The 13,439-nt window shown below is 51.8% G+C and overlaps 1 protein-coding gene across 6 annotated transcripts in view; it reads left to right on the top strand.

The window, feature by feature from the left end:
• The window catches only part of ABCB9 (ATP binding cassette subfamily B member 9), a 43,937-nt gene that overhangs the window by 18,543 nt on the left and 11,955 nt on the right, over window positions 1-13,439 (top strand). For 4 of the 6 annotated variants that reach the window (XM_061142010.1, XM_061142008.1, XM_061142009.1 and 1 more), the window contains exons 2-6: window positions 2,284-2,980; window positions 8,365-8,479; window positions 9,063-9,193; window positions 10,095-10,300; window positions 13,052-13,249. In XM_061142010.1, coding sequence (XP_060997993.1) covers window positions 2,368-2,980; window positions 8,365-8,479; window positions 9,063-9,193; window positions 10,095-10,300; window positions 13,052-13,249 — 1,263 coding nt within the window. In that variant the 5' untranslated portion in view covers window positions 2,284-2,367. The remainder of the gene's footprint in view (window positions 1-2,283; window positions 2,981-8,364; window positions 8,480-9,062; window positions 9,194-10,094; window positions 10,301-13,051; window positions 13,250-13,439) is intronic. The other 2 variants (XM_061142013.1, XM_061142012.1) reach the window with 2 other exon arrangements.

Raw genomic sequence — 13,439 nt, 5'->3', positions numbered from 1 at the left:
TCTGCTATGTTTATCCTAATTTATCCCTCCCCTACCCCCTCTCCCCTTTGGAAACCACAAGTCTGTTCTCTTCGTCTGTGAGTCTGTTTCTGTTTCATTAATATTTGTGTCATATTTTAGATTCCACATATAAGTGATTTCATGTGGTATTTGTCTTTCTCTTTCTGATTCACTTCACTTAGTGTGGTAGTCTCTAGGTCCATCCACATTCCTGCAAATGGCATTATTTCATTCTTTTTTATGGCTGAGTAGTATTCCATTGTGGGGGTGTGTGTGTGTATATATGTGTGTATATATGTATATGTATACATACATACATACATACATGTATATATACACACATACATATATATATATACACACCACATCTTTATCCATTCATCTGTCAATGGACATTTAGGTTGCTTCCGTATCTTGGCTGTTGTAAGGACTTGCTATGTTGACAAGCATTTTAGCTTAGCAGTGTAGAGCATAGCTTCTAAAACCAGACAGCTCTGAGTTCAAATCAGAGCTCCACTGCTCACCAGCTGTGTGATCTTGGTTGGGCAAGTTATTAGCTCCTCTGGGCCTCAGTTTCTCCATCAGCTAAGTGGGAATGATAGTGTAAATCTGACAAAGTTGTTGTAAGGACTAAATAAGCGGACACATACAAAGCACGTGGCTCAGCCAGAAAGATAAAGACCAATACAGTATACTAACGCATATATATGGAATTTAAAAAGATGGTAACGATAACCCTATATGCAAAACAGAAAAAGAGACACAGATGTACAGAACAGACTTTGGGACTCTGTGGGAGAAGGCGAGGGTGGGATGTTCTGAGAGAACAGCATTGAAACAAGTATGCTATCAAGGGTGAAACAGATCACCAGCCCAGGTTGGATGCATGAGACAAGTGCTCAGGGCTAGTGCACTGGGAAGACCCAGAGGGATGGGATGGGAGGGTGGTGGGAGGGGGGATCGGGATGGGGAACACATGTAAATCCATGGCTGATTCATGTCAATGTATGGCAAAAACCACTACAATATTGTAAAGTAATTAGCCTCCAACTAATAAAAATAAATGAAAAAAAAAAAAAAAGCACGTGGCTCACGTAAAGGGCGGGACCCCTCGGAAGCACTGTGCCTTGTCATTGTTTGCTCACAGTAACTGGACACCTGCTGTTGTATCAAGAATGCAGTTCTGAGGTTGTGGGTCAGCTGCTGGGACCCTTCACACACGTGAGTCCCAGCTCAAGCCTTTGTTACCAGAGTGACATGAGCCACGTGCTTTTGCCTCTCTGTGCCTCAGTTCCCCCAGCTGTAAATGGGAATGTAGAAGCACTGGCCTCCTGGAGTCGTGTGAGGTTTCTGGCATTCCAGAACATCCAGTCAGTCACCTTGGCCTGAGCCTTGGAGCTGTGAGGGAGAGGGTCTCTCAGGCTGCCCCCCACCCACTGCCCTATTCCCGGTTGCTCCTCACAACCACCCCTCCTGTTGCTCCGTGCCTCTCTCCTCCTTTGGGGACTCTGGAGCTTTGCCCATTCTGCAGATGGGGCATCAGTGACCCTCAGGTCTCCTTGTCTCTCTCAAGCACATCAACACATTCCTACCTTAGGGCTCTCGCCATGTCTGTTCCACCTGTCCAAAATGCTTTTCCCCCAGGTATGCACATGGCAGACTCCCTCATCTCTTTCAGTCTTATTCAGGTGTTACCTTCACAGCAAAGTCTTCCCTGTACCCCCATTTAAAATTGCCCTCACATCCCTTACACCCAACTCTTCCCCCCAAGCCCTGTCTCTTAACACACTGTATCACTTACTTATTGTACTTATTGTCTGTCTCTGACATGAATGTCCCATCTCCTCAAGAGCAGGGATCTTTGTTACTTTGGTTCACAGTTAAATCCCCAGCACAAGAACTTCCCTGGTGGTCCAGTGGCTAAGACTCAGCGCTCCCAGTGCAGGGGGCCCAGGTTCAATCCCTGGTCGGGGAACCCAACCCACATGCCCCAACTAAGAGCTTGAATGCTGCAACTAAAAATCCTGCATGCTGCAACTAAGACCTGGTGCAGCTAAATAAATAATTTTTTAAAATCCTTAGCACAAAGAACAGAGTCTGGCCCACAGAGGGTACCCAATAAATATTCCCGAATGAGTGGAACCTTCACCCTACCCCTGTGTAATTTGTCACTGTCATTTTACCGATGAGGAATCTGAGGCTCAGAGATATCAAGTGACTTCCTCAAGGTCACACAGCCAGCAAGCAGCACGCCCTCACCCCTCACCCCACTGCTCCCTACAGGTCTGGCCTCACCCTACAGACAATGGCCTTGCCCCCATGAGCTAGAGCCTGCCCCTCGGTGCCTGCCCACCCCTGGCCAGCAGGATGCAGCTGTGGAAGGCAGTGGTGGTGACCCTGGCCTTCATGAGTTTGGACGTCGGCATGACCACGGCCATCTACATCCTTAGCCACCTGGACCGCAGCCTGCTGGAGGACATCCGCCACTTCAACATCTTTGACTCGGTGCTGGACCTCTGGGCGGCCTGCCTGTACCGCAGCTGCCTGCTGCTGGGGGCCACCATCGGCGTGGCCAAGAACAGCACCCTGGGGCCCCGGAGGCTGCGGGCCTCATGGATGGTCATCGCCCTCGTGTGCCTCTTTGGGGGCATCTACACCATGGTGAAGCTGCTGCTCTTCTCCGAGGTACGCAAGCCAGTCCGGGACCCATGGTTTTGGGCCCTCTTCGTGTGGACCTACGTTTCACTCGCTGCCTCCTTCCTGCTCTGGTGGCTGCTGTCCACGGTGCAGCCAGACACCAAGGCCCTCGGGCGGGGTGCCCGGGCCGAGGGCGAGGGTGAGGGCGAGGGCTTCCCTGGGGAGGACCGGCCCGCGCCCGAGCAGGCGTCCGGGGCCACGCTGCAGAAGCTGCTGTCCTACACCAAGCCCGACATCGCCTTCCTCGTGGCGGCCTCCTTCTTCCTCATAGTGGCGGCTCTGGGTAAGTGCCGGCCCGCGGGGCCTGGTGGGCACCCAGGGAATATGTTAGGGGGTGTATGACCAACTCTTCTTTCCTCTCAAGTTTTTTTTTTTTAATTTTATACAACTTCTAAAATTGTTATTTATTTATATATTTCTGGCGGTGCTGGGTCTTTGTTGCCGTGCGGGCTTTTCTCTAGTTGCGGCAAGTGGGGGCTACTCTGGTTGCGTTGCGCAGGGTTCTCACTGCGCTGGCTTCCCTTGTTGCGGAGCACAGGCTCTAGGGCGCGTGCCTCAGTAGTTGTGGCTCCCGGGATCTAGAGCACAGGCTCAGGAGTTACGGCGCACGGGCTTAGCCGCTCTGCGGCATGTGGGATCTTCCTGGAGCAGGTATCTAACCCGCATCTCCTGCATTGGCAGGTGGATTCTTTACCACTGAGCCACCAGGGAAGCTCCATCCTCTCCAGTTTTAGTATCTTCCTCCCATGGTTCAAACATCATGTTAATACGCAAAGGTAAACATTGAGGGTTTCGCCCTAATTCTGCCTCTGACAACCCTAAATCCCCCTGCCCAGGCCTAACTACAGGAAACGATTCCAGCAGCTTCCAAGTGGGCAGGAAACCACTTTTATTCATTTCTTACATGTGCCTCCAGTGTTTCTTTATACAGCTGTAAGCAAAGGAGTGCATGTCTCTCTCCCCCCACCTTCTGCACTCTAATCTGCGTCTTGCTTTTCTCACTTAATATATCCTGGGGACTTTCCTGGTGGTCCAGTGTTTAAGATTCTGAGCTTCCAATGCAAGGGTCATGGGTTCAATCCCTGATAGGGGAGCTAAGATCCCACATGCTGCACTGTTGTTGTTCAGCTGAAGTTTGTGTCTGACTCTTTGCAATCCCATGGAATGCCAGGCTCTGTCCTCCACTATCTCCCAGAGTTTGCTCAAATTCATGTCCACTGAGTCAGTGATGCCATCCAGTATCTCATCCTCTGCACCCCCTTCTCCTTTTAGCTGTGTTTCTCAGCATCAGGGTATTTTCCAGTGAGTCTGTTCTTTGCATCAAGTGGCCAAAGTATTGGAGCTTCAGTGCTCGCTTCAGCAGCATGTATACAAAGTATTGGAGCTTCAGCTTCAGCATCAGTCCTTCCAATGAATATTCAGAGTTTATTTCCTTTAGAACTGACTTGTTTGATCCTGCTATGCAGTGCAGCCGTATAAAACAATAACAACAATAATATATCCTAGAATTTTCCCAGTTAGTTCCTCATTTTGTTTTTGACTGCATAATACTCTACTGTGTGACTGTACCATAGATTATTTAGTCAATCTGTTGTTGGACTCTTGGGTTGTTTTGAGTCTTTTTTTTCTTTTTTATACACATTTCCTATAAATGTGGGTATATCTAAAGAAGTTATCCTACAGATAAGTGGCATTTCTGGGTTCAAAGCATTTTTTATAATGAAGCAGAATAGAGCCATCAGGTTATGTAGTCTGTGATGAGCTTACGTTGCATGAAACACCTGTGTGTGTGTCCTGGTTGGTGATATAAATTGTATCTGCTACTCTGGGTCTGGTCCAAACAGTTTGAAAGTACCACTTCAGAAACACAGTGAGAAGATGACATCACAGGGTGGAAACTCTATGGGTTCTGGGGCAACAAGCCCCAGGTACCAATTCCATTCCTGCTCCAGGCCTGGCTTTGTGACCATGGGCGGGTGATCCAACCTTCCATAGCTTCACATCCTTCTTATGTGAAATAGGAGTTGCTAGCATCCTTGTTCCAAGATGTTGTAAAGTTGGAATAAAGACAGAGAGGAGAGGGATGTCCCTGGTGATCCAGTGGTTAAGACTGAGCCTCCAATGCAAGAGTCATGGGTTGGATCCCTGATCAGGGAACCAAGATCCCACATGCCACAAGGCACAGCCAAACAAACAAACAAAAAGGACTGAGAGGAGGCGATGTACAGAGCTTGCTACATATGGTAAGTACCCGGATGTTTGCTCCTATGAGTCACTACATATTTAACTCACAGAGGGACAGAGTCTGGGAGCAGCCACAAAGCCACAGTGATCTCAGAGAGGACTGGCGAGCCCTAGAGCCCATTTCCACGTACCAGCTACCCTCTGTCCTCTCAGATCCGGCCCCGTGACCACTGTGTGATTTTAGGCATGTCTTCTCATCTGTAAAATGGGCATCTCAGCAGTTGTGAGGTTCAGTGAGCTCATACAAGTAGGATGCCTTGGACAGCTCCTGGCACATAGAAAGCTCCCAATAAGTTTTAGTGACCGTGAGTATTGAGATGACCCCTTTTCATTTAACCAGACTGCTGCTGCTCCTTACACTACGAGGTCAGTGGTCTGCTTGTGAGCAGCCTACTGGGATTCTATTGACCCTGGTCCTCAGCCACAGCTTTGGTGACAAGAGAGTCCTGCGTCTACTCTGCTGCCTCCTCTAGCAGGCTTGGAGCCCCTTGGGGTCAGAGGTCAGGTCTGACTCCTTCAGGGCCCCCAATACCTGGCATAGAATGAGACTCACTGAGTAGATGGATGAGTGAATGAGTGAATGACCATCCTGCCCATGTTGGCAGTTGTCTCCCCCATGGCCTTTATTCCCCCACCTGCCAGGGTTCTATTGTCAGCTGTTGTGAGCTTAGGGAATACAGATGTCCTAAAATACAGCCAAGCAGATCGTGCCAGCCTGTAGGGTTATGTTGAGGTCAAGGGCTTCAACTTGAGATCAGGCCCACAACTTTACTCATTATTTTATTTTTTTGGCCACCCCATGCAGCATGTGGGATCTTAGTTCCCTGACCAGGGATCAAAGCTGCACCCTCTGCATCAGAAGTGTAGATTTTTAACCACTGGACAACCAGGGAAGTCTCAGATAATTTTAGTCGAGTTTACTAACAGTGGCCAAACCTCAGTGTCTCATCTTGTAATTAGGGCTTTGTCAGGGTTTTGTGAATTTTTTTTTTTTTTGGCTGCACCGCAGGGCATCTTAGTTCCCTGACCGGGGATTGAACTTGTATCCCCTGCAGTGGAAGTGCAGAGTCCTAACCACTGGACCACCAGGTAAGTCCCAGGTTATTGTGAAAATTAAATGAGGTGAAGCACAGTGCCTGGCAAAACCAGGTACTTCATAAAAGTTAAATACTATGGCTATTGGGCTTCCCAGGTGGTGCAGTGGTAAAGAACCTGCCTGCCAATGCACAAGATGCACGTTCACTTTCTGAGTCGAGAGGATCCCCTGGAGAAGGGAATGCCAACCCAGTCCAGTATTCTTGCTTGGAGAATTCCATGGACAGGAGAGCCTGGCAGGTTACAGTCCATGGGGTTACAGAGTCGGACACAACTGAGTGACTGAGCACACACGCGTGCACACTATGATTAACAATTACTTTTCAATCCGTGGCATCCAGGAGGGCCCAGATTTTTCTGAAACCTTATAATCTAAAAGAAAAACTGCCCATTGTAGTAAAAAAAAAAAAAAAGATTAATTTTAGTGTTGAGTATGTCCCATTGTGATTCTTTAATATGGATTTCATGGCAACCTAACTACAATAACCTTGGGCAAATGACCTAACCTTTCTGAGCCCCAGTTTCCTCATCTGTAAAATGGGAAGAATGATAATACTACACTTATAGGATTATTGGGAGGCATTTGAGACTTGAAAGAGATGAATGAGTCGCTATCTGGGGTAACAGTGGTCCAGGCAGAGGGAACAGCCTGTGCAAAGGTCCTGAGGCAGAAAGCTGCCTGATTATTGAAGGAAAAGCAGAGAGAGTTGAGGGAGAGTAGAAGATAGTAGCTCAGCACCAGGGCCAGTCATGCAGCGGGTGTCAGCCACTGTGAGGACTTTGATCCAGGATGAGACTATCTGATTTGGGTTTCACAGGCTCCTGCTGTCTGCTGGGAGTGGAGAACAGGTTGATGGGGACAAAGGTGGCAGCAAGGAGAACCAAGACTTTGTTGAGACCATCCAAAGGACGTTGACTAAGCTGGGTGGGACAGCAAGAGGGAGAGGCAGCAAATTCTGAAAATATTTTCAAGGTAGAGCCGCAAGATTTGCTGGCAGACCGGAGAGTTTCACCTGGTTCTTGGGCAGATTCAACAAAAGAATTTGCCTACCTGCTTATTAGTTCAGCCTCCCACCCAGCAAGGGCTCCATGAATGTCTGTGGTGGTTAATATCATCACTGGTGCTTGTTGGACCAAAAATTCTGCTGGAGCTCCTCAGGCCCTTTACTTCCCTGTAGGTAAACTGAAGCAGAGATGCAGCTGAGGCAGAACTTCTGGCTGGAGACCCCATCTGGCCAAGGGCAAGGGAGATGAAGGCCAGCTTTGTAGCCTCCTTGTGGTCCCTGTGCCAAGACCAACAGAGGGCGCCAGAACCCCATGGAAGGCCTCACTGTCTTGGCTGAGCCAGTTCTGCAGAGAGGACTGGGCAGGGACCCACCAGACCTGCACAGGGTGCACGGATTGACTTTCATTGTGCACCTCCTCTATGCCTGGTGCTGACCCAGGCTGTGGCTGCTGAAAGAGCTGCAGTGAAAACTGGACACAGTCTGGTCTGACCACCTCCCATTCCATGTCCGTCATTTCCATGAGAGTGGGCCATTCATTCCAGGTTATTGGGAGGGAAGGCACAAGGAATCAGCCCCCAGACTGGAAGCTGGTTTGGGTTTGAGTCCTGCCGTCCTCTTAATTGCTGTGTGACGCTGAGCAAGTTACTCAGCCTCTCTGAGTCTCCCATTCCACCTTAGTGAAATGGGGATGACATCTCTGCCGGATGCCCCTTTCCCCCCACCACACCCAGGATTGATGTGAAGACACAGCGAGACACATGGGTAAGAAATTATCCGGCAAGCTATAAAGTGCCCCACCAAGAGGGGCGGGGTAGCAGTTCTAGCATTGCTCAGAAGCAGAACATCAACATCTTCTGAGCTTCTAGAATTTGGACTCTGAGCCCTCTGGCAGAGAGAAGAAAGAAGTGAACTTTGGCGGCTGTCCACCACCAATCGGTGGTGTGACTGGATGAGCCTCAGCTCATCTTTTCGGTTCCACTTTCTTCATCTGTAAGATAGATGATAACAGGGTCACCTTCTGAGTCCTCATGCAGAGGGGATGAACTATCACCCGGCAGCCCCGTGGCTCTGTGTTCTCCATGTCTGGGAGCCATTATTCATGATAACAGGATCCAGTCAGTATAGACTGAATAACACATTTCCTGTGTTCCTGATCTCTGAAAAGAGGGGGCCCCCTTCCCCACCCCTGCCCGGCTAATAAGCAGGAGTTTGCAGAGAGAGAAAACCCCATGAGTGGAATAAGCAGTGTGGGTAGTCTGCGGGCTTCCAGAGCCCCCTCCTGGCTGCAGACACCCCCCTGAGCCCGCCCTGTCTCCGGCAGGAGAGACCTTCCTTCCCTACTACACTGGCCGGGCCATTGACGGCATCGTCATCCAGAAAAGCATGGAGCAGTTCAGCACGGCTGTCATCGTCTTGTGTGTGCTGGCCATCGGCAGGTAGCGACCCCTGCCTGCCCCCACACACCAGGCCTGCAGTTGGGAGCGGGAATGGGGTAGCTTCTGAGAGGGAAAGGCGCTAGGAAGGCCCAAGAAATGCCCCTGCGGGTGGGAGGTGAAGGCCTGTCCCTCAGTTGGTCCCCATGGTAACCAACAACCCAGCTACTGGCTTAGTTCTGCCCTTTCGGTTGAGCCCCACCCTAGAGCCACACCCCTCTTGTCCCTAAAAATAACTTCAGTCCTCGGGGTTCCCCTTTTGGCACCACCCCACCCCCAGCTATTTTCCAGGCAGGAAACAAGGGCCACTTTGTGCTGTTCTGGAAAGGCGAGAGGCCCGACGGGTGGAACTGGGCTCTTCGCCCGCGGTGAAAGAAGTCCCCCCTGTGCCCTCACGTTGGGGGCTCCTTTTGGGAACAGGGTGACCCCCCGGCAGTGCCAGCCCCAGAGAGTGGGCTCAAGGTTGGGGTCCCTCGCCCCTGTGAAGGCTCTGGCCTGCCAGCAGTGGGGAGGGAGCAGTGGGGGGGCAGGGGTCAGTTGCCGGAAGGACGTCGTGCTATACATAACATCTCTTATCTGCAATTAGCTCATTTGCCGCAGGTATTCGGGGCGGCATTTTTACCCTCATATTTGCCAGACTGAACATTCGTCTCCGTAACCGTCTCTTCCGCTCGCTGGTGTCTCAGGAGACAAGCTTCTTTGACGAGAATCGCACAGGTTGGTCTTCCCGGGGGCCTCGGGTGACCTGGGGTTGGGCCCAGCCAGGTGGGCCTGCCCCACGTTGAGGATTTAAATGGGTGAATCAGTGCTTTCAGTCCTGCTGGCTCTCCCTGACATCCAGTTCAGGGTGGGGATGCTCCTGGTGGCTGGCGTGGGCCTCTAGCCCCCCTGAGCCCTGGGGAGCTGGTCTGAGGTTTTGCTGTGAGCTATGGCCATTCTAGGACCCTGGCCAGGCCATCCTATCCCTGAAGCAACCAAGGCCTCACCTCCCACTAGCTTGTGGGAAGCACATGGGCCAGGACTCCTCCGGCCTGTGGGGGTGAGCAGGGCAGGGGTACAGGACAGAACAGGGAGGCCGAGACCCAGTCTCTGAGGCAGCTCAGCATGGGTGCAGGCCCCATCCCTGACTTCACCTCCCTAAGCCTCTGTTTTGTCCTCCATAAGAAGAGAACAATAACAGGAGCTGCCCCACCAGGTTGTTGTCAAGGTCTTAGCCCAGTATCCAGCCATCAGTAAGGGTTGGTCTGGTCCTCTCTCTTCGATAGCTCAGATTGTTATTACCATGAGGCTGAAGAGGGGAGTGACCCCTCTGCCAGTGACAGGGAGGAGCCACGGGTTCAGCTCTGGCTCAGTCACGGACATACTGTGTGGCGCTGAGCAAGACTCTCCCCCTCTCTGAGCCTCAGCTGCCTCCTCTGTGCTCTGGGAGATGCTGAAGCTGAAACCAGATACTGGTGACAAGGGCTGGACTCAGAGCAGCCCTCAGGCCATTGACTCACCCTGTCCCCCCTGCAACCCAGCCCAGAAGATGGGAAAGGTCCAAGTTCCCCAAGGGTCCCCCGCCCCCACCCTCAGTGGCCCTGTTACTGCAGAGGGAGCTGAGATGCCTGTGTTCCAGGGGACCTCATCTCCCGCCTCACCTCGGACACCACCATGGTCAGCGACCTGGTCTCCCAGAACATCAACATCTTCCTGCGGAACACGGTTAAGGTCACAGGCGTGGTGGTCTTCATGTTCAGCCTCTCGTGGCAACTCTCGTTGGTCACCTTCATGGGATTCCCCATCATCATGATGGTGTCCGACATCTATGGCAAGTACTACAAGGTAGGCCCCGCCTGATCCCCACTGGGGTCTCCCCACCAGCAGCTCTCAAATGATCCCTTAGGATGGGCTCAGAGGGCCACTGGGGGCTAGTGAGGGACTTGTCTTAAAACTGAGTTTGCATTCAGTCATTCATTCGTTCAGTCATTCAATAAATATTTATTAAGCACCTACTAAGTCCCAGGCACTGGGATACATCAATCAGACAGGACCCGTGTCCCCAGGGAGCTTATACTCTAATAGGAGAGCCAGCCAATAAATAGAAACAATGATAATGATGGAAATGTATAATACAGTCATAGCTTAGTTGGTAAAGAATCTGCCTGCAATGCAGGAGACCCGGGTTCGATTCCTGGGTCGGGAAGATCCCCTGGAGAAGAAAATGGCAACCCACTCTAGTATTCTTGCCTGGAGAATCCCATGGACAGAGCAGCCTAGCAGGCTGCCCCCTGGCAGTCCATGGGGTCATAAGAGTCGGACACAACTTAATGACTAGAGATATAATACAATAAAAGTTGGAGGAGATAAGGAGATAAATGAAAAGAAATAGAATCGGGGTTGGTTGCAGTTTTATTTTATTTTTAAAGTTAAATGTCTTTCTTTTGCTATCCTTTTTTAAAATTTTTATTTATTTTGTTTTTGGCTGTGCTGCATCTTCGTTTCTGCGCTTGGGCTTTCTCTTACCGCGGTGAGCAGGGACTACTTTCTAGCTGTGGTGGACGGGCTTCTCGTTGCGGTGGCTGCTCTTGTTGCAGAGCACGGGCTCTGGAGTGCAGGCTCGGCAATTGTGGTGCACTGGCTTAGCTGCCCCGAGACATGTGGGATCTTCCTGGACAACAGATGGAACCTGTGTCCCCTGCATTGGCAGGTGGATCCTTAACCACTGGACCACCAAGGACGTCCCAGGCTGCAATTTTAAATTGGTCTTTCTGAGAAGGTGGCCTTTGAGTAAAGAGGTGGACATATTGGGGAAGCTCGTTCCAAGCAGAGGGCAAAGCCAGTGCAAAGGCCCTGAGGTGGGAATGTGACTGACCTGTTTGAGGACCTCAGGAAGGCTGGTGAGGCCAGAACCAGGAGTGAGGAGAAAGCTGGGAGGTGGGGAGGGGGGCGGGTTAGATGGTATAGGCCTTTGTGGGAAGTTTGGGTTTCACTCTGAGTGCAAAGTTTGCTCTCTTTCTATAGAGTGTATGTTCAAGGTTGGGGCCGGGGGTGGAGGCACTCAGGCCCCCATGATCGAGGCCCTCACCCACGATGCAATGATGGGCAAGCAGCAGTCGCCTCTGGCTGCCCCCAGCGCTGCCTCTGTCAGAAGGATCAGCCTGTAAGCTAGGCCCCTGCCTCACCTTCCTCCTGCTTCCCACTGTGGTGGGTGCCTCTCAGCCCTCGGGGACCCAGGCTGGGTGCAGGCAGGTACAGGCAGCCTCTTCCCTAGTGATCCAGGCCTGAGGGGGAAAGGGGCACTCCTGACCAGGATGCTTGGACCCTGAGCTCCCCACTTGGTCAGGACCCTTAGTGCCCATGACCTGAGGCCAGCACCTACATGAATCCATTCCCCACAGCCCACTGTGTCGCCCTCCTGCAGAGCCCAATCACCGAGGAGGGCCCTCTCCCCACCAGCTCTGGATCACTGGCCTCGCTGTTTTCGTCCCTGAGGAGAGAAAGTAAATATATGAGTTGGAGTCGGAGCAGTTTCCCTTCCGCCCCACCCTTCCTGCCTTCCTGCCAGCCCCTGGGAGGGGCCAGGAAGCCCTGGAGCGCCCCGCATCACATCAGCCCAGCCTCTGTGCACACCTCAGGCTCCACCTTCGAGTTCAGGGGTGAGGCCTCAAGTAAGCCCTATTTAGGTCTCGTACCTATACGCCATGTATAGGATACCATCATTGAGTCATCACCACAAGCCACACACATCGTCCACAGCCAGACATGACTCAAGGCACTGCGGCTCCTCCCAAGGTGCCTGAGCCCGAGTACACCGCGTGCTTCCGATGGCCTGGGCATGACTCGCAGGTCATGAGATATGCCAATGTAGGAGCCTCCTGGGCAGCCTTCCTGGCTGGTGTGAAGTTCTGAGTGTGGTAACTATCACAAAGCCTGAATAGCAAGGCCCAGGGACTGCTTCCAGAACTCTGTGGGCAGCAGTCTGGTGGTCATGTACTTGGAACCACTTCTCAGCCATCCATCCCCAGTTATAAGCACACGATGTGGGCAGATTTCATAGCTCGTGGCCTCCACCACCATCTAGAACTCGGCTAAGAGTTCTGGAATCTCTGTGCCAATTTTTAGTCTCTCACATAATTTAATGTATATTGCTGGATGTAAATGGTGCCTCCTTAATAGGTAGTGTTTCTTGGGCAGTATACAACCTGAACAACCATCCAGAGCATCCCTGCTCTTATGCCAGCTCAGGATCAGGTATCAACACTCGTTTTCTGAGAAGATTATGTATGGTCATGCCTAACTTCCTCTGAATACTAGAGATAACTTCACAATCAGCGCCCCGTCCGTCAGGAGATAGAGCCTCAGGAGCTCACCCCCAAAGCCCAGCGGGGGTCTGTTGTCTGAGCTCAGCAAATCACGCTAGAAGGAGATGGGAGAGGAAGGGGAGCTAGGTCTCATCCCCTTGTCCCTGGAACTCCCTGCATAGATCTGACACCAACTAAAGACAGAAAACCCCAGAGAGACCTGGGGCTCGGGCAGAGGGTGAGCCTGTCTGTTTTGAGGTCTCCTCCTCTTTGTCCCCACTCCCGCCCATAGAGGCTCTCCAAAGAGGTCCAGAGTGCTTTGGCCAGAGCCAGCAGCACAGCCGAGGAGACCATCAGCGCCATGAAGACAGTGCGGAGCTTTGCCAACGAGGAGGAGGAGGCGGAGGTGTACTCGCGGAAGCTGCAGCAGGTGTACAAGTTGAACAGGAAGGAGGCCGCAGCCTACATGTACTACGTCTGGGGCAGCGGGGTACGTGCCCCCACCCCGGGCAGGTCTGACACAAAGATGGGGACATTAGCCCAGGTCCCTGATGCTGGTGTGACACTTGACTTTGTCCTGACTTTCTGCTTGTCCTCAGAGGATCTTTCTGGAAAGAAATGTAGACTCCTGTGAATGTCCCCCCAGGACACCCCCTCTTACCTCTCACCTGGATGTGGGG

This window comes from Dama dama, chromosome 5 (assembly GCF_033118175.1).
Source record: "Dama dama isolate Ldn47 chromosome 5, ASM3311817v1, whole genome shotgun sequence".
Taxonomy (NCBI): Eukaryota; Metazoa; Chordata; class Mammalia; order Artiodactyla; family Cervidae; genus Dama; species Dama dama.
Note: the sequence above shows the minus strand (reverse complement) of the source record. Positions and strands in the feature narration are given on the sequence as shown.